Source organism: Homalodisca vitripennis, chromosome 4 (genome assembly GCF_021130785.1).
Source record: "Homalodisca vitripennis isolate AUS2020 chromosome 4, UT_GWSS_2.1, whole genome shotgun sequence".
NCBI lineage: Eukaryota > Metazoa > Arthropoda > Insecta > Hemiptera > Cicadellidae > Homalodisca > Homalodisca vitripennis.
Genome location: NC_060210.1, coordinates 89,151,651 through 89,176,556, shown reverse-complemented (window position 1 = coordinate 89,176,556; position 24,906 = coordinate 89,151,651). Strand labels below are relative to the sequence as shown.

Here is a 24,906-nt window from a genome sequence, read left to right as displayed (position 1 = left end):
AATCATAGCGCAATTTTTAAACAGAAAATTCCTGTCTTTGCTTTATTGTGAGGAATTCCGATTCGCTATTTAAAAGTCGTAAAATATCTTTAACCTGAGTGTTACTTAAAACCCTTTTTTGATCGGAGAGATTGTCTCAAGCATCATCGAGGCAAGTGAGAGTGACTTTGAGCATTGTCTCCAAACCTTTATTTCTGGGGTCAGAAGTACATGAGGGCACAGTAAAGAATTCCTAATGACGTTTTTATTGATCCTAGAGTATATATTTAATCAGTTATAAGAGAATATTTAAATGTAATGTTAACCATTACACACCACCCTGACTTTTGCATTGTGGCTGGAACGCCTCGGAGCCTCCACCAACTGATACGCCGCGCATCAACAGTAAAATGTGAAGAACTAACGTGGGGATACAGATAATGTAGCTGTGTTATGAAAAGGTTGGTCCAATGAACATTTTGATTTTAACTCCTTCCTCTGGAATCTGACGCTGCCACAGACTTGACTTCCGGTATATTTGAAGGATAGACTCATATAGACAAGTACTCGCCATGGGCTCTCTGGTGTCTACCTAGGTGATGTTAATTCCGAGGTAATTAAAAGTAGATAAAGTGTCAAATTTAGGACGTTGGCTATCCGGGTATTTTATTACTTGATCAGAGAGGTTAAAAACTAGTTGTAGTTAAAGAAAAGTACGCAAATCCGCCACATTGTGTATAGATAGGTGTTAAAGCAAATTATGAAACGTAGTTTTAATTAAACTGAGTAGTGGAAAAGGTTAAATACTAATTCAAATTTTTTTAAAAAGTTACGACTTTTGTGGCGTTGTGTGACCTAATCGTTATAGATACAAGAAGGCGTTATTGGATCTTTTTTATGGATTTTAATTCTCTTGAAGTTTGTGCCAAGACCTCTAGTTGCCGGAAAATAGAGTTTTTAAGAAAAGACTACATGGCTGAAAATTAGTCCTCCATTTTAAATGTAATAGACAATTAAAAATCCACATTTTCATAATGTTTTCAGTGGTTACATTTCAAAAACGCTACCCCTACTGGACTACTTCAGCAAAGAGAATGTTCATCAGCAAAATAAGTGGAACAGTGTTGATATCCCTAAAGTGATAGTTGCCTTAGTGATCTCCAAAAATTGACCACCAGTGAGTGGAATATCCAGATATTTGTTTTTTTTTTTTCAGGGAATTAAGAAACAAGTAAGTTAATTTTTAGATTTTTATTGGATGTGGGTTATATTATATTAAATGAAAAGATCAGAGGGAGGCTATGTTACTAGTTGTAAAAATTTTAAACGGCGAAACCCAGTCATATTGCAAAATATACTAACAAAAAGCGTATAATCGTATAGATTTTTAAGTTATTATTATTTGGTAACACATTGTCCATTATCTATTTCTTGTATTGTTGTTCACATACAAAAATAAGGACGTCAATATATTTTAAATAACGAGGTAGTTTGAAAAAATGAGTGAGGACACTGTACTAACTTTGTGATATCAGTTTGCTGATTTCGGTTATTTTCGGGATATTGTAATGAATAATTTGTACTTTACGGCTGTTAATATCAACTTTTCAACTATTTTTTAAATAGTTTTGAGCTTTTAACTAAACAGGAACGTAATTATTATACCATTTTGTTTATTATAATATAATAGAGTCACGTTAGTGATTTACAATGGATAATTAAACTAATGACCGTCTTCAACAAAACTCACAGCGACCTTGTGTAATGAATTAATGGCGCTCTTTTAAATGAAAAAGCAAGTAGAGAAATGGCGACCAAATGAAATGTCCGGTTGTGGAATTAAGTAGCTCTTTGTCGCTGACCGCGAGAGAACACTTTGATGGCTCAGGACTAAATTAAAAAGTAAAGAGGAATTCAAGGGGAATGAGGTTTTAACAAAATTAAACAAAGTACTGGTGATATTTTCAATCCCAGGGAAGTCCGCGGGGACCTCGAGCACGGTCGACTGATCCTTCATCCCACCCCGACCCGAGGTGGCAAAGTAAACACTCGTGTTTACCTTGTCTGTATGTAGCCATTATGTTGCTTGTTGCTTACGGATCTTGAAGATACGTTTGTTGTTTACATCAAAATAAAATTATTTAGTTTTTACTAAATTTAATTTCCAATTTTGATACTTAAGGGTTTCTAACCTTGAAATGGTCGTGTAAAAATTACAATATTGTAGAAAAACATATTACTTCATAGCCATAATCATAATCTAAAAATAAATAATGCAGTTAATTTAAAAAATAAAAAAGTGATTAGAGTAATATTTATAAACTTATAAAACTAGTCCTCTTCAATACAGGGTATTTGTATATTTATTATAAAACTTAAAACAGATTTAAATATATAGTTTGCGGCAAACATATACTTTCGCCCTTAACTCGAAACTTAAAAAGTCAAACAGCATAGTAACCCCATGTGACGTATCAAATTAAAGGGGATTAAAAGAACAAAATGATGGGTGAAAACCAGCGATCACATAAGACCAATAGATGGAGCACTCCTATTCCTACAACATTAATGGTGTTGAAGCCAGCGGCGGCCATCTTGAGAGCATCTAGAAACGCCAAACGCCGTCCAGAGAAGCTTAAAAATTGCAGTGCGCGCGCATAAATAAATCGCCACCTAGCCCACTTAGGATTAAGCCAAAATGTTCAAATTTGGTGTACGTATATCTCATAAAACACCGATTCCAATGGCGCAACTCAAATTACCAGTTTTGATCTCTATATAATTTTAATGAGCAAAAAACTTTAAAAGTTTTATACACATTTGAAATCGTAACATGAAAAAGTCGGTCTATGAGGAATTTTTTTGTTTTTAGGACAGGCAAGTTTTGTAAGCGGGAAAGTTTGAGATAAAGAGTTGAATTATTTTTTTCATTCGAAACTTTTTTTTCTAAGACCAGTTTTCCTGATATTATCGGCAGAATATAGGCGAAAACCCTGACCGCATCGCCCGACCTAAAACAGATCGCCTACACTCCAGGCCGCTCTCGGCTCTTAAATTAAAACTCAACATATCGTTGGTCTTATGTGATCGCTGGTGAAAACCAAACATTAATCTTATAACTCGTTTAAAAACACCTATTTATATCATGTTGAAAACTGACATCCCATTTTTTTTTTTTATTTATTTATTTATTTTTTTTATTTTTTTTTTTTACCAAAACATTTGTCTTTTTATCCTCCCCTTTGGTTTAATATGTCACATGGGGTACTTTACTATTTGGAATTTTTAAATAAGAGGTGTTGAGGGAAGGAAGTTTAAATTGGAAATTGGGAGTTGACTTTTAATGTACACAAATTCCCTCCCATAAAGGTATGTTTTTCGCAAAATCCTTTTTTTCTTATATAAAAAAAAGAAACGCAAGCTAAAATCACTCTTTATAAAAGGTAGTAAAAATGCAACTATTACTCTAAATTATGTGACTTCATTATATATGTCTTATTATATACATTAAATGAGTTATAATAGTGCACAATCTCTGAATAATACAAAAAGTATATTATTACACACGTTTTATTAATTATATAATTGTACATAAGTTGTAACTACAACATAAGACGCTACTCTTTAATATTTTATAAAAGTATACAGTTAAACGAACATTAACAACTACACTACGCGTTCGTTTTTTATACACTAAAAATATTTTTAATATTATTGAGCATTTTAAGCTGGAAATGGTACATTAGTTTAAAAACACAGTCCATCGAACTTTCATATAGCGTTCTTGCTGACTGCTTCAAAGGGAGCCTTCGGAGTCAAATTCAGACCATCTTGCTTACTTACCTAATCACTGAAATCTAAAAAAAAATAATAGTTAATACGTAGATAAATTTTCTCTACAACAAATTTAAAATAATAAACAATGTTTACACAGAACACTTGATCACGTTTGACAGGTTCTTTCAATTAATATTTCATAACTTTAGAAACCAAGATGGGATGTTTTGCTAGTGTATAGGTTGTAAAGTTTACGCGTGAAAGCGAACAAACAAACAAAGTCACTTTCACATTTATAATATTATTAGGATTATTGCTGAGAACAGCAGTCATGATATAGGATGTCCTTCCCCGGTGTGTCGACAACATTTTTTGGGGGTGGGTGACTTGGCGTGCGACTCCTAAAATAATATGTGTTGGATATCATATTGAGTAAATTATACTAATGCGTTATGTTACGTTTTTAATCGTTATTACTTTGGTCACAATGCATAGGTATTGTAATTTTTCTGAGTTTACATTGAGGTTGCACAAATATTTAAATACCTATATAAGATGGTTTAAGGTGTTATAATAAAGGTTTAGTCTTTCCAGAAAGTCATACGTAGTCAATTGTAGTACATAATTTTATTCCGTAGGTTTGTGGTATAAAACAAGCAAATATCCAGATGATTTATTTGCTGAACTTTCTTAAAGCACTAATTTCTTGGAAGATACATCTGTTGAATTTGTTTACAGAGTCACTCCTTTTGATTAATATTGATCAATCGACCATAATGCATCTTACCTGTAATAAAAGAAGCGCTATTCTAGTAAATTTATAGTGGGAAACCCTCAGAATTATCATTCTGCGAATCCGATTGTTTCTAGATTGTTCTTTGAATCGGGGCGGGTACTATAATCTGTTTGGTCATATCCTCTTTCTGGAAAAGAGATTATAATGAGATTACCATCTGGTCATGCAATTACATTTGACTGTGGAACACAAGCTCTATAAGAAACTGTAATACGACTAACAAGTACTGACGTTGGTTAATTATTATTCTTGACCTTTCTTTAAAGAGTTCTTTCGAAAAGAATACTACACGTTTGACAAAACAAGAGCTTCTACAGCGTTCAGAAGTATTTGGTAGATAGACATAGATAAAACACAGTTAATTCTTTTTTTTTATCATACAGGACAAACTTGGTTTATATATGTATAATGTATGTGTATTAATTGGTAAATTACATCTTTCGTACAATTTATAATATTGTCGACGAAATAAAAAAAGGGAGTTACATTTAATTCACTACTTCAGTCTTTGTCATGTATACAGTATATATACATATAACATATATATATATATATATATATATATATATATATATATATATATATATATATATATATATATATCAGTATATATGTGTATATATAATAAAATAGATATAAGTAAATATGCTTTACAATAATCGCACGTTGAAAAACGCATGGGACGGCTCATAATTTCCAAACACACACAATACACACACCATTATACAGGGTGATTCAAAACTAAACGGCAATCTCTCGGGAGCTTATTCTATAGCTAAAAACAAGTAAAAAAGTTCATATAACCATATGCCCGGAAACGCTTCGTTAGCGAGTTACGCCTAGCGAAAGATTTCGCCCGGATTTCAGAACCCTTGGTGAAGTCAGGCCGTATAAAAATGGTAAAGGTAGTTACAAAGATACAAATACGATTGTTTTTTTATGTTTTTATATCTGATAAATTTATTAAAATTCGTCCCAGAGCTGTAAATGCAATACTTTCAGAGATATCTTACGTAAAACACAAGAATTGGTGCAAAGAAATAACACTTTTTTGTGTTTAACGTAAGATTACTTCCATAAATGTTAAATAAAGGTCATTTTTTTTCTTAAACAGATTTGTAGAACATTTAATTCTGAAAAGATTCATGTGAATTACTTAGGAAAAAAATTAATAATAGGTATTGAAATTTAGCTTTATTTACAAATAAAACAGACGCACAAAAATGCATATTCTTATCTGCATAAAATATTAACTAATGTTTAGGTTGTGAGTAACAGCTGATCATTTATTCAACACTTTTTATCGTCATATTTTCTTTGCAAAGGTTGGCAATATCAGCTGATCAACAATTAAGTTCATGAAGTAATATTTGAATAACCTTTATGGAGGTTTTTTGTATTGTGGCGTGTGAAGATTGTATTTTGTGAGATCCTGTGATTATTTGGAAATCTTTCGCTAGGCGTAACTCGCTAACGAAGCGTTTCCGGGCATATGGTTATATGAACTTTTTTACTTGTTTTTAGCTATAGAATAAGCTCCCGAGAGATTGCCGTTTAGTTTTGAATCACCCTGTATATATATAAAACATATATTATACGAGTATTTGCTTACTTTACTTAGTCGGTATGTCTTGTCTCTTTGTTATGTGTTTGCCTGATAACTGACTAATGGATTGACCAAGGACTTGACAAGGAAAATAATCCAGAACAGAGCTGTTCTTTACACAAATAAGACATTAATTTATTTCCGCTGTGGCTTCAAAATAAAGTAGCGATTCATAGAGTAAGCAGTGGCATGATATGCTCGCTTAAAATCCTAAACCTTGCCATGCATTTATAACGTTTAAAGTTTTAAACATACTTACTTATATGTAGTCCAACAGACCAACAGTTCAAAACAAACATAGAAAGGCAGTTTTTAAATTATAATATTATTAGGATATCCTGTTGTTAGCTACACAAATAACACTGCAACTATAATGCTGCCTAAGCCTAATAATTTCATTAGGGATATTCTACAATTATTAATGTAGAACAAATAAGCCTCAATAGAACACTGCTAACAGCGCGTTCAGGCGGCTAGGTCTAGGACCCACCATTTGCGGCACGTATGGTATCACTAATAAATTCTGTTGACCTACTTATGAAATTTAGTAAGGTGACAGGGTTTGGATTTTCTTTGATCAGGGTGTACAGAAAATTCGGTAGATACCATTGAAGAAAGAGTTACAAATAATAACTTCATTGCTTGATAAATTAAATTTAACAACTGATATTTTATTACTATATTTACTGAAACAATTTAATAGTCTTCTGTAATAAAAACAATCTTGAACACCTTAAACTGTTCAATCACTTTTACGCTTTTATACTTTATTCTAGAAATATTGGACATGTCTTAGTTTAAGAATAAGGTAAATACGTACCCAAAGGCTTTAGTTTTTATGTAAAGTGTATTCTTTTTTAATACCCAAACAATGAATGAACAAAATGTTTGAAAAAGTTTTTCTGAATATTAAAATTATTGATATATATGTCTCATGTCTGCCAAAATAATGAAATTTAACATAGTTATGTTAGTCTAAAATCAGGATGGCCGTCAGCACATGTTTTGGCTCTTAAGATTGCAGCAGGCAAAATTTAAAATATTTTTATAATCTTCATTTCAATAATAATATTTTAAACTTAATTTCGAAAAAATGTGTTTATCATTTATTGTTACACACTTTGTAAGGGACGAAGCAAACGCTGGTCTACGTAGCCTATTGTGCTTTTGCATCCGGTAAAACTACAAACTATAAAGTGAATCTGCCATGAAATCAATTAAGAGCATTTTAACAACAACAAAGAGCAATAAAATGGGCGGATTCACTTAGCAAACATCATTCCTGACTAACACAACAATCGGCAGTAATGTGCGTGAAATAGTCTTGATAAAACGGAGTTCTTGAACTACTTGTTCTGTCATTAGTGTAGATCTTGCTCTAATGTGGCAAGTAGCACAGACTTCTCATAGTTAGTTTGGTGTGCAGTGTGTTCAGTGTTGGTGTTTGTGTTCGTACTCTATGCCAAGGTCTGCTACAAACATCCTTTTAGTTTCCAAACAGTGGAGAATTCCCACGATAAGGATACACGAAAGTATCAGCCACTTAGATATTAGACGCTGCTGTGTGGTTTAAGGCATAGAAATGTCACGCCTGATCACCGTCAGATCTTAACTGTAAGAGACCACAAACACCATTTTAAGTGATTTGACGCTACAAGGAGTATAAGTATAGACTCTCCTAATTCAACCTGGTAGAATACATTTTAGCATGGTTGGTACCACCCACAATTACTAAAATAATTTTACAAATTTAGGTTATTAAAATTCAATATATTTTTATGAGTGGAAGGTTTCAAAAAATTTAATTATGGCTATCTTAAACGTAGTGGAATTTAATTTCCTACACTAGCTGGGATGGTTTTCGAAAACTGAGTACGCTGTAACTCCATCCCAGCCACTGTAGGACACTGGCCTCTACTACTAAAACTTCCCTGGTTAAGACGATCTGGTACTAGTCTATCTCTTAAATGTATGAACATTTAGAATACAAACCAAATCCTTTACCGTGTTTACATTAATATTTCTTTAAGATGTAAATAATTATTTGTGGAGTTGCCAGAAGATAAAATGTTTAATTTCGAAAGGCCAGTATAAAAATTTACACTCGTTAAGTGTGTACTTTTTTATTAGTTGCATTAAATTTAGAAGAGCATTTCATGATCATTTAAATATTTACGATTAAGCATGTAACCATCAAACACTTTTTGAAGTATATTTTTAACCAAGCATTTTGTAACAGCATTTTATTCCCTGTTAAATTTAGTTATGAGTAAATATTTAAACTGTTCACATTAATTTTATCAGCTTAATACAACTCTAAAATTACAAATTAGCTACAAAATATATTGACCCATTTAATAGCTTGAAATTTGATAGGTCTACTAATGACCGAAGTATCTTCTTATACTTTAATTACAAACGTAAAGTACGAGTATTTCTATATTATTTCCTTGATAAGTGTAAATCAGTGCAACAATATTATAACACCCGTTCAGGGAGAATCAACAAACACCCCTTCTCTAAAAATGGGTAGTGTACGCCTATTCATTAGAAGCTTCAAAAGAAAAAGACAAAAAATAAAGTCAATAACGACGTATTCACGGATGAAGGAATATGAGAGATTTTAAATTGTCGAGTAAAATCATTTATTTTTGCATTACCAATTGATGTCGTTCACCAAAAACTTGTAGAGGAAGAAGGATAAAGAGATTTAGTAATATCTGACTCAAAAATGTTTTCCTTACATTGGCAAACGACATTTGGTCACATTAAATTTGGTCAAGTACAACAATTAATCTAAAGTTTGTCGATTCCGTAATTAGAATTAAACAAATAGGTACAACGAAAATGCATCTGTTTTCTGCTGCTATTGGTAAGTAATACTATAATCGGCGGTAGAACAGCTGGTCGGAGAACAATTATTGGGGGTTGTTGGGCCATTCGAGAGTAATCCTTTAGCTGGCCCATTGACCAAACCTGCCCGACAGCAGACTGGTTTTACAATGGGGTTCAGCTGCATACAGCGTCTTTGCCGGTACAACTTGCTTGTTATTTTCCTTGGGTTCATTGACCTTTTACATTGTGGGATAATTTTGTCTTTGTGGGTAAAATGATCTGTATGTCATAGTTCAAATAGTTAATTGTATTTGGACATTAAACATTTAATTATTAGCTATCATATTTTTATTTTCGTTGTTTTAGTTAGATGTTTGGAAATTAAAAATAAAAGTGGAATCGAGTAAAGAATTTTCAATCAGGTTTTACTGGAATCCTTACTCTAGTTGTCTTATTTCTATTAACTTAATATTGCTCGATAAATGAGAATTTTTACATGTTGTATTTAAATATCTTTTCACAGTTGTGCTCTAACGTACAAGTTAACATAATTTTTAAGCTGCTTATTTATTTATTTAATTGTTTTTAATATAATAATAATTTTAACATTCAAATATACAATAAATACTTGTTTTATAACATTTTTAAAACACTTTGAATTATTAAAGGTTAGAAAACATGTCTTGAGTTGTATATACAAACGCAAATAAACCACAAAATTATACTAACGAACGTTGTTCTAACTAATAATCTCAATTTTATTGTACTTCAAGCTTGTGGGCAATGTGCAAAAATTAAAATTGTGAATCTTTATCCTACATATTACAATATTATTTAATGAATATACATGAATACGAAATCTATAGTATTTTGACTAAAATTTAGTGTGAAAAATGATGATTCAATTTATTTAACATGTGATAAATACAGACCAACAGTTTAAAGGGAGAGAATTTGTGTTGTGCATCCTACAACATCTGCGGAGAGACTGGCGGGTGAACTATCGATCCCCCCTTCCTCCCCCAGCGATCAAATTATGAGTTCCACCAATCAGAGAGCAGCACCCCCTCCCCTCGCGGAGCCCACAGGGGAGGCGCGTCAACCGACGCACGGAATCTTGAACCTTCTACTACTCACGATACGGATCACAATTGCGTATCACAAGGTAGTTCATAAATAGGGGTAGAGTTTTATTAGACCGATAAAACAGGGGTTACATCGAGGAAGGGGAGGAATTTTTATTTAGAAGTTAACACCGACGTGGTGGAGGAAACTCGGCCTAAACGAGGGATGAAGTAAGGCCCTTATTCGTTCGAGGGGACGCGATAGCTTCACGTGTATCGCTGGGAACGACACGAGTGATATGTCGCCTCGTTCAAACTAAAATCACCCTTAAATCAACCCGGATTAGGTCGAGATTCGTCCGCGTCCACGGGTGGAGGGGATACCTGGTGTCTTGATTTCACGCCGTTGACACTTCCAATTTGGGTTTTTCGCTGTGCGAGGGTTTCTGAAATTATGTTATTTTCTAGGGTAACATCGCCGAGGGGAGGTTTGTAATTCTCGGACTGGAAAGGGGGTTGTTCTGATTTTACGGTGGCTACCGACGACAACGACAAAGAACTTCTAACCCCACCCCGAAATGGATATCCAGCGAAGGGAGGGGGCTGCAATTTGTGTTAGACACATCTAGAAGTTGTTCAGTTCAGTTTAACTTACCACTTGGACAGGACTCGTGCACGGCACCGCGCCGGCCGCCAACTTGTGATAAGTGATTGTGATAATAGTCAGGTGTTATGTTTTACGGTAATCAACTGATCACGTCTTCGTGGTGAAAATATTAAAACTTTAATGCTAAGTGTACAAGACTACGTGGATGAGTGCTTCTGAAGTTGGACAGAAGTAGTAGACTTTCAGAGGACTTTGAAGTTCAGTTCCACCGAGATGAGCTCTTCGCCCCACATCGATGTGTGTTCGTCCCCGGAGCGCGTCGTGAGTCCGGCACCGGCCTCCACCGTACTCCGGTGCTGCCCCACCAAGACCTCGGAGGTGAGCGACTCCAAGAGCTCCTCAGCCGCCTACACGTCCTTCTCCATCTCCAGTATCCTGAGCCGCGGAGAGCCAGAGAGACGCGACAACCCACTGGACGTGGCACACCTCGCCGCCGCCGCCCTCCATCCCTGCAACTCCGACTCCGCCATGCTCTCCAGGTACGGTTAGTTAAGTTATCAATGTTCCCGTCACTCTAATATACTAAAATACAGAAAAGCGATCACCTCTGGGCTGAATATGTTTATACCGTCAGATTTTATTTAGATCGTACGGAAAAATTATCATTATAATTTTATCATACATTTTTATATTGTAAAAACAAGTATAAATTATTGTATTGTAGTACATCACAGCATTTCGCACAAATATATACAATTAGTAGTAGCAATAGAATTCAGGGAAACTTTTTTCAGCGTAATTTCAGTGGAATTTAAGTTTACAGAAATGTTATTCAATCTCTTACTAAACAGCGCGGACGTAAACGGCGAAGAAATAATATTTTTCCTTTTTACTGTTTTATAAACTCTTGCGCAATGTATTAGAATAACGATTCATTAAAATTTATTCATTAATATTAAAATATATTTATATATATACTACTTAAAAAAAAATAAACACCAGTTAATTTTATCCTAAAGCAATAGACATGCAATACTTACGGTAATTTTACCAATACGCTTAGTAACAGAAAGCGCTGAAATTCTGAGAAACTCTCCGAAAAAAATTAGCTCTTTTCTCAAATAAGCATTTAAATAAACACGTACCTACGTTTATAACTGTATTTAAAATTATCTATTGTATTTAACTGCATAATCCTATGATACATGGTTGTTTATGCTGTACATACTTTTTCATGATACGTAATACCTTATATTCTATTCAGTTGGAATGAATCCTTTCAGATCACAACAGCCATTTCCTTTTAATTTTTAAAATATAATTTGATTAAACTGAAAATTATATATAAATTGCATTGACCATATTATCCATTAAAGACAACCTGTTAAAGACATACACGACAAAAATATTTACTACTCTACTCACTTTAATGACCTCATAAGTAAATTATTCTTTATAACACATTACATTACTATTTTGGCTCTATTTTAATTTTGAAAGGAGCAAAAGAAAATATCAGGAAATAACAGTTTTTATTATTAATACACAACTTAAGAATAAATTAGCTAATGTTAGTTTGTAACGAAACTTTGTACTTAAGGTACTTTTACTGTTTCAAATATGTATTCTTTTATTCGCAAAAATTGTAAAATATTTCATCAGAGTTTCCAAAACAGGTTATTAGAAGGTTAATCTTAAAAATTTAAGATTAACTAATGCAATATTTTAAAATTTAAACGATGAAATTTACTCTGATACTCCTCTGTTGGTATAGTAATTTGATAAGTATAAAGATCATGTATTATTTTTCTTAATATATTATAATTGTATTATTATATTACAGTATCATTCAAGAAAAAATTTCTACTAAGAAAAAATAAAGTATTCTTCATTCCCTAATTAAGTAACTAATTAACACATTTTATGTAATACTCTTTTAATTAGACGTGATTAAAATTTTGTGAGTTTCACAAAAAGTTTCATAAGTATTATTTTTAATGCATTTGTATTAGTTTGATTTACTTGTGATGTTTTTACTGTTGATATATTTAATCGCTAACTATTTTAATATTCCAAATTTATGACTCTGTAGTTTTAATTGGCATAATAACAATTATTTTATTAATTTCCACACGATGCCTCCACGATTAGGTACTGCAGTATCGTACCAAACATTGTAAATCGCAACAGTTGGAGCGCTAACCTATGAATACAATTTTTGAAATAAGAAAATATAAATTCTTTGCACAAAACTGACCGTTGCTTTTAAAATTTATACTTTATAACCTTATAATACAACGTTTAATGTTTTAAAATTAGTAAATTACGACACAAGCCGCTACCAGCTACGTGGAAATGTCCCGGGCACTTACGAAGCATAAAAACCATAATTGTATTAGTGCGTTTTTTCTTTACAATGCCTGTAAATACAAAATGTGTTAACTAGAAATTATGTTTGTTTAATCACTAACACCTAAGGAATCAAAAATTATTAGACCATTTAATTGTTTGAATAATTAGACGTCTTTTAATTATTGCGTGCATTTTATGAAAATAATATCTGAATAGTTGTGAAAATTAGAAAAAGACGAGCTACATAATTATACGTTTTTGTTAGCAAGCCCGTTAATTTGTTCTCTATAGCAATTGAAAATTATTGAAATGTCCCACAAAAGTACATTTTGTCTTACTGTAAACGCAAAAATAAAAAAGCTTGTTTTAGAAATTTGTCCTTTCAAATATTAGTCTATGTATTTGTATATGTTTAGCCATCATCCGATTCGTGGCTGAATGACTGAATTTTTAATACAGACCAAATTTGGCATATGATCATGATTTACAAAAATAGTAAGATACAGTATAGTGAATATAATTAGTTTTGGTTTGCAACTAAACTTATCAAAATTTCTTAGATGTGGTTTTAACTTAAAGATTTAGTTGTGTTTTAATTTTAAGAAATATAAACACACAATAAATCATTATGTTGTAAAATAAAAACTCGTTCACTTTATTCTAAGAAGTAATCTATTTTAAACTGTCTAGCGATTTGCTTAATATATGCACATTTAAAGGTTAAAATTATTTTGTGCAACAATCTTTCTAAAAATACTAAACTTTTGTATCCATTGTGAACCATCATGACGACCACCAAGGCGACGTTTTAACCCGGTAGGATGACAAATAGACGGCTAGAGATAAAGGCTACATACTACTAAGGCATTATTTGTTTTATATTTGGATCTTTCACAATCCTGATGTCGAAGAGAAGAGAACAGATAATCAGCACAGTCAGAAGATAATCAGTTGTTTCCTGACATAATTTATTGAGTACAAGGTCAAAGAGGTGTCGGGGTAGAGGTAATCAACTGGCGGCCAGAACATAAACCGTAAATAAAACTCGCAGCGATCAATTTAATGATAATAAAAATCTGATTAGAGGGCCAATTGGGGTATCCGAGGACTAATTTACCGGCCGAGGTACTGCCATCAAATATTGTAGCGAATGATCAAGGAATTTAACAACCGCTTGAAACGTGCCACTTAAATACCTGTAAAAGGATGAGTGAATCATTTTGAAACTCTCGATACAGACATACAAATTGTCGGTATAGGTTTTATATTTATATTTTTAATTAAAGTATAGTTCATTTCTGGCTTTCTGTATAAAATCACTAAGGCAACCATGTAAAAACATCACGGCAGTTCACTTTTTCAAATTTGGTATAATAGGCGTATTCTGTAATTATTATACTTCAATTACTTTTGAAGTCTTTTTTATTACTGATTTTTACCACGAAAACCATAGTCATGGCAAAAGACAAGTTTTTTTTTTTTTATTTCACAAAATGGCTGCACTGAATTAGATCCTATTTACCAATTACCAAAACAAAGGTTTAAACAAAAATACAACGTCCAAAAAATAATTTACTTTTTGAGTTATACAATGCAAACCAAAATAGGTCCCGTGGATCAAACTGTTAATGATGCATTTTTCGCCAAACTTTTCTCGTTTTATATAACTATATATAGTGTATAACCACTATACATTCCTCCATAGCTACACCAATGTATAATACCGTTCATATTTTTATATTTAATAAACCAATAGTCTGTAAAGTTTACAAAATATTTCATTAATCTATAACAAAAAAGCTAATTCTATTATATTAAACATTTTTTAACTATTGAATAATTGAAATATTATTAAAAAGGCGTAGGAATTTAATATCCAAAAGTTATAGACGGTGTAATCTGCGCTTTTGGTACCATGGTTGCTTTATCTAAGTTAATCATGACAAAGATGAATTTTCCCATAAAGTTTAAGTTATGTTCAGAATAGACAAGAAATCAATAACAATGTCTCTTACTTTTAAAACATGCGATTGTATTTCTCTTAAAATAGCAGTTATTGCGATTAACTTTGTGTTTATACCTCAGAACCTTGCTAAATTAGCTATAAATATTACACTACGGACACTCAGTACACATATAGTTAAAACCTAAACTAAATCAGTTATAATACGTTTAAGAAATCGAAGCCTAAAACTATCTACAATAGTGGCATTTTTTAGGTGGTTTAAAAGTGAGGTTTTAACAAAATCGCATTTACTCTACTATATATTATACTATATATATATATATATATATATATATATATATATATATATATATATATATTAGTCTGTCAGTCATCACAATCAATATTTTTTCCATCTTAAATAAAGATAATCTGTGTACAACGGATACGGAAAACGGGGTCCATAAAAATACAATTATATTTTCCAATTGGTTCTTATTAACAAAGACTTACAGATTAAAACACTGTGAAATTTGTGTAATGTTTGAAATAATAGTGCAATATTTCATTCTGAGTTGCAGAATACTCGCGAGTAACTGATGCGTTCAAATCTTTGCGTGCCGATTTAATATTATTGAAAGTTTATGTCCTTGTAAATGTATTATGTTTACCATACAAGAAAAGATATCCGGCGACATGAAATCGTTGGTAAAGCCGGGTTTAAATTAGGGATACTGTCTGGTAGTGATAATGCCTACGTAATTGTAATATAGAATACGAAATCTAAATACAGACTAAATACTTTTTACTACAAAAAACTACACCATATTGATATTTACACAACTTTGGAGAAAAATATATGAAAAAAACCATCCTTTAGTTATTTGTAATTCATTTCATGTATTTATGATAAAAATTATTCATATTAAATGTCTTATTATATACGAAATTAACAGTGTTGCCATATCGCTGCTGACCAATAGCTCTTTTAGAATGAGACGAATTCATACACGCAAAACTTATAATAGTATAACAAGGTGCGGAGGATTAAAACGCAACATCCGCTATCGGACTACTTTGGCTGCTCTAACTTAAAAAAAATGTATCTAATATAATATAAACTAAGAAAAATTGGCCTTGGAGGAATTAATCTCAAGGAAAAACGGAACATATATAAAAATAATTATATGTTACTTAATAAAGTATAATTCTAACATACGCAATTTGTAAAATGAAATGTAAATATATTATAAACGATGTTTAATAAAACAAAGCAGATTGAAAATTTTAGTTATTTGTATTAGACTGACACGTTTTGGGACTCAGCCCGTTACCACTGTGATCATTTATGAAACATTACTTATAATGTGATTTATACGTATATAATGATATATTTATAGAAAGTATTAAATTGCATATCCTTAATTTCTCTTTTTTTCTATAAGCATGATTTAAAAATGGCTCAAATATTCTTTCTTTAAGGGCTAAAACTCCTCACAGAGTAACAAATAGCTTTTTATATTTTTAAATTCTGTAGAAAAATTATATTAAAGAGCTGCAAAAACATTTTTTTTTAATATACCGTGCCGAAAATCGGTTGTACAATTTGGGAGTAGTTTACATATAATAAGTATATATATAAAATGTTAAAATTTAGATTTGATGATGATTACAGTTTTTGAAGGAAACAGGATTTTTCCGGACATTTGCCATCGTTAAGTGAAACAAGAAAACAGTAACACTACGTTTCGAGATCTGCAATCTGATCTCTTCTTCAGGTAAAGAACTAACCTAATACATAATTACAAACTAGGTTAAAATAAACAAATCTTACTAAAGCGTTGTGGCACGCCTAAGTCAGGAATCACAACCTACATGTTGTATGTCAACTTCACTAACACTAAAGACATGCACTTAATACAAAACTATACAAAACACTGTATAGTTTTGTATTAAGTGCATGTCTTTAGTGTTAGTGAAGTTGACATACAACATGTAGGTTGTGATTCCTGACTTAGGCGTGCCACAACGCTTTAGTAAGATTTGTTTATTTTAACCTAGTTTGTAATTATGTATTAGGTTAGTTCTTTACCTGAAGAAGAGATCAGATTGCAGATCTCGAAACGTAGTGTTACTGTTTTCTTGTTTCACTTAACGATGGCAAATGTCCGGAAAAATCCTGTTTCCTTCACAATCCTTCCATCGTCAAAAATAACCTTCAAACAAAGGATTACAGTTTATTAAAAAACATATATTTATATAAACAGTTTACTCTTTAAACTAATAGAGATACTGCAGTAAACTGTATCAATTCTGATTATATTCCTGAGTGTCTAGCTGTGGTTAGGAATTATATCTAATCATTTCAAGATTTTCGAGTTAAGGAAAATTTTTAACTGTCTATTACATAGGCTTTTTATTATTTTCTTTTACTTTACAAAATTTACTGAGAACTCCCGAAAGATAGGTTGCACTTAACGCTTAAATATTCTCCACTGGAGCATACGGAGAAATTTCGTTTATTAATGACGACATTTTATCATCTTAACAGGATAGAGGTATAATACTGAAGGTAATAGTTTCATTGTAGTGATTCAATTAATGATTTTGTAACCTATGTTTCGTTTCATGTATCATTTATTTACGCCAAGAAACAATTAACACTCGTATTTTGTATTATTATGAGCGGTAAAATCATGTAATTGGATACAAAAATAGTTGAATTTTCTTCACTTCTTTAAATTTTACGATTCTTAGTTTTTATAAACATTATAACCATGTTTGTTCATCACTATATTAGGCAGTTAAGAATTAGAATAAAAGGTTAATTAGAACATTTACCTGAGAATTGAAAGCATTAATTATAAACTTTCTAAGCAAAAATTTCCCACAAACTTTAAATCTTAAATGCTCCATTATTGATAATATTTTATTAAGAGGATTTTGTTTAATTACACAACTATTGCAATTATTCTCATTAAATTTGACAATGCGTATAAAACTATGGCGCGATTGAGTTATGTACATTTTGATATTGCATACATCATTTTGTAAAAGAAGGGAAGTTTTAAATAATTTTACACAGTAGGCCTACACACGATATCCGAGTTTAAATAAAAATGTATATGGCCGAATGAAAAATAATAATTGATTACCTTTCAATAATTTTATTATTCCTTTCTTGTATTTTCTTTTTTTAAATATAATATTTAATTTAGTAGAAATGTTCACGAGATAAAGATAAAGATAATATATATTGGAAAGCAAAGAAAAATTTATCCTCAACCGATTTAGTTTTTTTTTTTGTGGATAAAGCAAGCAAACTGAAGGAAGGAATAAAATTAAGAAAATAATTTTAATGCAAATTTAAGTTTTTTTGTAGATATGTCAAATCTAATATTAGGTACCTCTTGATCTTATCAGGCGTAGGCTATATAAATAATATGCGTATTAATACCATAACATGTGTAGTATGTGCATTTATACTAGACCACGCAATACAGTCCGAAGCAATATTAACCAGATATTTTGTTTGGACAGTAAAATGTCGGTAACACAATTTATAGTAAAGTGGCACAGTGTAACTGTAGCAGTAGCAGCAGCTAGCTACACCGAGTAGCAAGGCTATAATGGCGGCTGAACGAGCACTTAGGCTCTCTGTTAATGGAACGGCATCACCAATAGATTAGCAATGGAGTAATCAACACACAAACTCCATTATCTGTACTACCGCTCCGGATTATCTATCACTACAGATTCGCGGCGATAAGAGTTAACAGTATTTTATACTCTGTTAGTTAAGCTGTTCTCCCGCACTCGTTCAGTAGTGGAGTAATCAACACACAAACTGCATTATCTGTACTACCGCTCCGGATTATCTTTCACTACAGATTCGCGGCGATAAGAGATAACAGTATTTTATACTCTGTTAGTTAAGCTGTTCTCCCGCACTCGTTCAGTAGTGGAGTAATCAACACACAAACTGCATTATCTGTACTACCGCTCCGGATTATCTTTCACTACAGATTCGCGGCGATAAGAGATAACAGTATTTTATACTCTGTTAGTTAAGCTGTTCTCCCGCACTCGTTCAGTAGTGGAGTAATCAACACACAAACTGCATTATCTGTACTACCGCTCCGGATTATCTATCACTACAGATACGCGGCGATAAGAGTTAACAGTATTTTATACTCTGTTAGTTAAGCTGTTCTCCCGCACTCGTTCAGTAGTGGAGTAATCAACACACAAACTGCATTATCTGTACTACCGCTCCGGTTTATCATTCACTACAGATTCGCGGCGATAAGAGATAACAGTATTTTATACTCTGTGAGTTAAGCTGTTCTCCCGCACTCGTTCAGTAGTGGAGTAATCAACACACAAACTGCATTATCTGTACTACCGCTCCGGATTATCTTTCACTACAGATTCGAGCCGATAAGAGATAACAGTATTTTATACTCTGTTAGTTAAGCTGTTCTCCCGCACTCGTTCAGTAGTGGAGTAATCAACACACAAACTGCATTATCTGTACTACCGCTCCGGATTATCTATCACTACAGATACGCGGCGATAAGAGTTAACAGTATTTTTATACTCTGTTAGTTAAGCTGTTCTCCCGCACTCGTTCAGTAGTGGAGTAATCAACACACAAACTGCATTATCTGTACTACTACCGCTCCGGATTATCTATCACTACAGATACGCGGCGATAAGAGTTAACAGTATTTTATACTCTGTGAGTTAAGCTGTTTTCCCGCACTTGTTCAATAGTGGAGTAATCAACACACAAACTGCATTATCTGTACTACCGCTCCGGATTATCTATCACTACAGATACGCGGCGATATGAGTTAACAGTATTTTATACTCTGTGAGTTAAGCTGTTTTCCCGCACTCGTTCAATAGTGGAGTAATCAACACACAAACTCCATTATCTGTAATACCGCTCCGGATTATCTATCACTACAGATTCGCGGCGATAAGAGTTAACAGTATTTTATACTCTGTGAGTTAAGCTGTTTTCCCGCACTTATCGGCTGGCACCCGTTTAGTAGTGGGGGTATAGAGAATATACTAATTGTTTAACTAAATATACTATTATTAAAATTGTATAATTTTTAAAAAGCTTTAGTTGACACAATTTAAATATGTAAAATGTATAATTCATCAATGTATGCCCATCTCTTTCACATGTTTTACCAACATGTAAAAGGTGGCCGCCGGGTGGCGGTGCCCATGGCGTGCTTGTGGTCAGGCTGTGTGTTTGAGAGAACGAATGTAGCAATATCGAGAAATTCTTTAAAAAGTAATCTGTTAATTTAAGTTTTAATTTAACTTTGTTTGTAATGTTTTTACATATTAAGCTGATAATTTTGATATTTAATTATTACATAGTATATATAATATTTTGGTTAATTTTTAAGCATTTATTTTAATTTAAAATTTAATTTGTTATTAGTTAAGGTCATTCAATGTTATATATCTGTACGTTATGTGAGGTTGAGTGGTAGAGAGAGTTAAATAGCCCTAACTCCACCTCTTAAATAAACGCATATTTCATTTTAATTTCACCTTAGCTGTATAAGGAGTCATAAAATTAATCTATACAAAGGATAAGAATGGAAAAATTAAACAACTGATTGGAAATAAAATTACATTGTAAAATAATAAGAAATGTTGATTTATGTGGGAATTATTAATCATAACGTGCCGTACAATATTTATTTTTTGTTTCATATTCATTGGATCTTTCAAGTTTGTGATAGATATTTAAAATTAAAACGTTCCACACCATACAAATATGTAATTCCTACCCCCTATAACTGTAAGAAAACAAATCTTTAACTTCCCGGTTAGAGAACCGGAAACTCACTCCTAGACTACGAAACGGTTATAAAATAAGTAATAATCCAATTAAATTTAACGATTTGGGTATAAAATCATTACAGTAACCAGCTATAACGTTTTTTAAAGTGTATCAAACAAAATTCAATGTCAGCCATTCATGGACACATTGTTTTGTCGCGGTCAACAAACAAATGAATGGCGTCCACGATACGGGTTTTGAAAAGCAATACCGATGCCTGGTATCTCTATAACTGGCGATCTTTTTAATTAGCTATTGTTGGTTTTCGACCAATTGGAAAATATTGGATATGATAGTCTCTTTGTCTGGTATCCCTGTCAGTTCTATTGACAATAGAGTTTAGTGTACGTATTTATTTATTGTTGATGGCTATAAATTTATTTCTTGTGTGCTGTTATGGGTTTGGAAAATATTTGATATGATAGTTTCTTTGTCTAGTATCCCTGTCAGTTCTATTGAAAATAGAGTTTGGTGTGCATATTTAATTATTGATGATGACTATACATTACTTCTTATGGTCTGCCTTGGTTTGTTTTTTACTTTTGAGAGAAATATCCCAGATCGTTTTTCGGCTGAAAATTAATAATATTTATAATTGTTTCTTTCAAGCAGTGATTATCTATATATTGAAATCTGAATTGGGAGTACATTAATCAAGGGGAAATATCGTGAAACCAAATTTGATGATATTATTAATTTTATAAAGTGTTGAAAGCGCTACTGAGTTCGATGTAATATCAACCCGTGTAAAAAAATAACTTAATAATTCCTTTTTTCCTTTTTAGTTACATAAGTGTATTTCAGTACTGAGAGTTTTAGTTCATATATAACTGAAAAATTGTTGATCTTTTCATTTTTGTGCTGATACTCAAAATCTATGAGTGAATTCCAAAAATGGCAAAATTCCAAAATCCTGATCTCATTTTAATCTATCTATAGTCTGTTCAGTGATGTGTAAAGTTTGTGATTTGAACATTGTACTTAAGTATGCAACAGGCTTCCCAATTTTCTAATGCCAGAGGAAGAAAAACAAAGGAGTAGAAAGATTATTGCGAACTTTGTACTTAAGTACGTAACAGACTTTCCAATATTCAAATACCAGAGGCGGAAGAACAAATGATTATAGCAGGCCAAAATATGGGTCACAAGGCCTAGTTCATTCTCTATTTTATTATAAACTGTGGGAAATTAAATTTTTATCGTTGTTACGGCCATCCTAACGAGTGTTAATTAGATATTGATCAAAATTAATCACATAAACGACCCTCACTCTAAGACATCTTGAAGATTTGGGTCGGCGGCATAGTTATGAGCACGTAAATTGATGTTTGTATTGCCACTACGGCAAATTACAAAGAGGTTAGGCGTGTCTTTGTCGACCATTCTGGCGGCTCCGGAAAACGTCCGCCATTTTCTATTCTGAATATTGTCACAATAAACTCAGATGTAGGAACAAATTATCTGTTCCACAGCATGCAGCAAGCAAGATATAGCCTACATGTGATTCGAATATCCACAACAATACTAACAGCTTAATTCTTTTATTAATTTGAACCTTTGCAGGATTGTAACATTTTTATTTCAATGACCGAACACCCCCCCTCTCACCACAAGTTTCCTCTTTATTCGTTAATAGTTCAACTATATTTGGGGTAAATCTTATGACCAATCTATATATTCATTCTGCTTGTATAAAACAAGTCAAAATTCAACGTAATATACAAGTGTACGAAGTTATGTACCATATTAATGGAATACATGTAAATAAACGAAGCTCTAAAGTCAGATGGATAAGAATAAGGAAACTAGGTGCCTTGAGTACGGCAACTAAGTTCACCAACAGTAACCCCTTTCTTTCCATTTCCCAATTTCCAGTGGACGTTTACAGTCCTGTAACCACTGTCCGAACAGCCAAATTGTGAGTTGGGGGAAGATGGTGGAGTGGGGTTCCAGCTGACAGCTCATTTATCTTTCGGCATCTCATCGCTGCGCGCCCATTCCGACAATTTTATTGCTGCGAAATAATTAGAAACAAAGATCATCTCCGTGTTGCAAATTTATACGACGAGGGGTAATTACCCGTTCTCTCGTAATTACCCGTCCGTCTGTGTGTTTTCCCCGGGCGCCCCCTCCCCGCCCCACCCATCTACCACGTCTACAGGCTGAATTATGACGACTGTTATGCGTACCGTCTGTATTATTTGTTCCAGTTAATTTCCCTCTTCAGCGGTCTTCACTGGTCTAGATGGGCCCAGGAAACTCTTGTTTTACAATGGATAGGCTATATGTTTCCGTAATAACCTGTTATTCGCTATAGGCTAGGATAAACACTGATAACTTTGTCACTTGAGGCGTATCGTCATCGTAACAGGTCATTTATAAATGTTCTAATAATTCTCCCTACACCGCTGAGGAGAAACCCTCAGGGGTAACCTTAAACACGTTAAAATATGTGACACCTTTGACATTTAAATGAATAGGTATAAAATGATGAAACCTTTATTTGTTTCTTGGATAGAAAATAATAGTTCTACACTTGTTATGTGTATTCATTATACGCTAAGGGCATCTTAATTGATTATTCTAAGCGCATTTAAAATAAAACAGTCCAAGCTCACAACTTCCATTGACTTTCCCGGAAATCGACCTTCTCGGTTAAGGAGTTAAGCCTTACTCCCAATTTTATTGGCTAGTGATTCTCTTGACTCTCAATCAAATCAAATGCATAACAGTATCAACTAATGCTTGAATAATTCTATGTTTGAATTATCCTTTACACAATGACAATCATATGCCAATTAATATAAGATACAGGAACAATAACGTCTTAATAATAACTACATAGGTAATATTTAATTTAAAAAATTTAATTTAATACCTCATTAAACAAATCTTTCACATAGCTATACAATTTCACATTTTGAAAATGTTTCACCTTCACTTCACTTCAAATGGTTTTTTTTTGTTAGTACGAAAAATTATTGTTTAAAATCTAAGTTAAATCTGATTAAATTATTTAAAACAAACTCTACTCCACATATAGACAGTGCGATATTTTCATATTTTAAACTTAGATTCTGTTTACGTACAGTAACTGTGTAAACTTTTACGTATTCGTCAATTTCTTCTTAAAATTAAAATTTATTTAATTTATCTTTAAATTTAATGTGGTTGCCTAGAATTACGGGTTTCTTAAATCATCATGATTTAGTTTATGTTATATTTTTAAATATGTAATAGTGGACATTAAACAAAGAAAATACGTTACCACAAAAAAAAAGATTAAATTCAAACAATCTTTGAAGTTTTTAATTTTACTTTCACATTTTACTTAAATATTTGTCTTTGTTATTGTTTAAACGCTCTAAAGTTAGAACACTTCAATTCAAAATTTGACCTAACTAAGAGTTTAGAATCTGAAGTGGAATTCTAAAAAGCTCTAAGAGTACAAGAAAAAGACAAAGACTCAGTGATTTAATAGTTTAAAGTGCTGCGTTGGTACCTTTATAAGTTTTTGTCACTATCGAATAATATGATTTCAATATTAGTACGTTGTTACAACTGAATTCTCCTACATGACCGGAAAAACTTCTGTATTTGCTAAATTTTATGTGCGAATAAATATCTGTTATCTTTAATTTCCATGTTTGATGTTCGCTTCAAATAAGTTATTATATGCAGTAGCCGGCGGCTGTACTAACTATCAATAGGGACATATTTGTTCAGTACGATATGACAGATTTATAGCAAAATGTTTCACTATGGCTGGAGGGCCTTACAATACATACTTACCGGTCAAACATTATTGATGGAGAGATACGGGTTTAGTAGGGAATCCAAATATTTATTTGTTTTGTTCTATAGTAGATCGTACCTAAGTATTCTTTCAAATGTGAATGCCACAAACTGAAATATTTCAATCTGATCAAGGTTTACATTTATTTCACCCGTATAATTTACTTTGGGTAATGAACCACAATATTGTAACCGTCACATCCTGTTTCACGACGTACTTGTTAGAATCTAAGTCTTTCCAGATCGAGTTACGACTAGTTATATACTATTGCCTGATT

The 24,906-nt window shown here is 32.4% G+C and overlaps 1 protein-coding gene across 1 annotated transcript in view; it reads left to right on the top strand.

The window, feature by feature from the left end:
* Positions 1 to 10,316: 10,316 nt before the first annotated feature.
* Positions 10,317 to 24,906, top strand: part of LOC124359732 (homeobox protein Hmx) — a 33,420-nt gene continuing 18,830 nt past the window's right edge. The window contains exon 1 of the mRNA XM_046812720.1: positions 10,317 to 11,203. Within this exon, the coding sequence (XP_046668676.1) occupies positions 10,938 to 11,203 (266 nt within the window). The 5' untranslated portion in view covers positions 10,317 to 10,937. The remainder of the gene's footprint in view (positions 11,204 to 24,906) is intronic.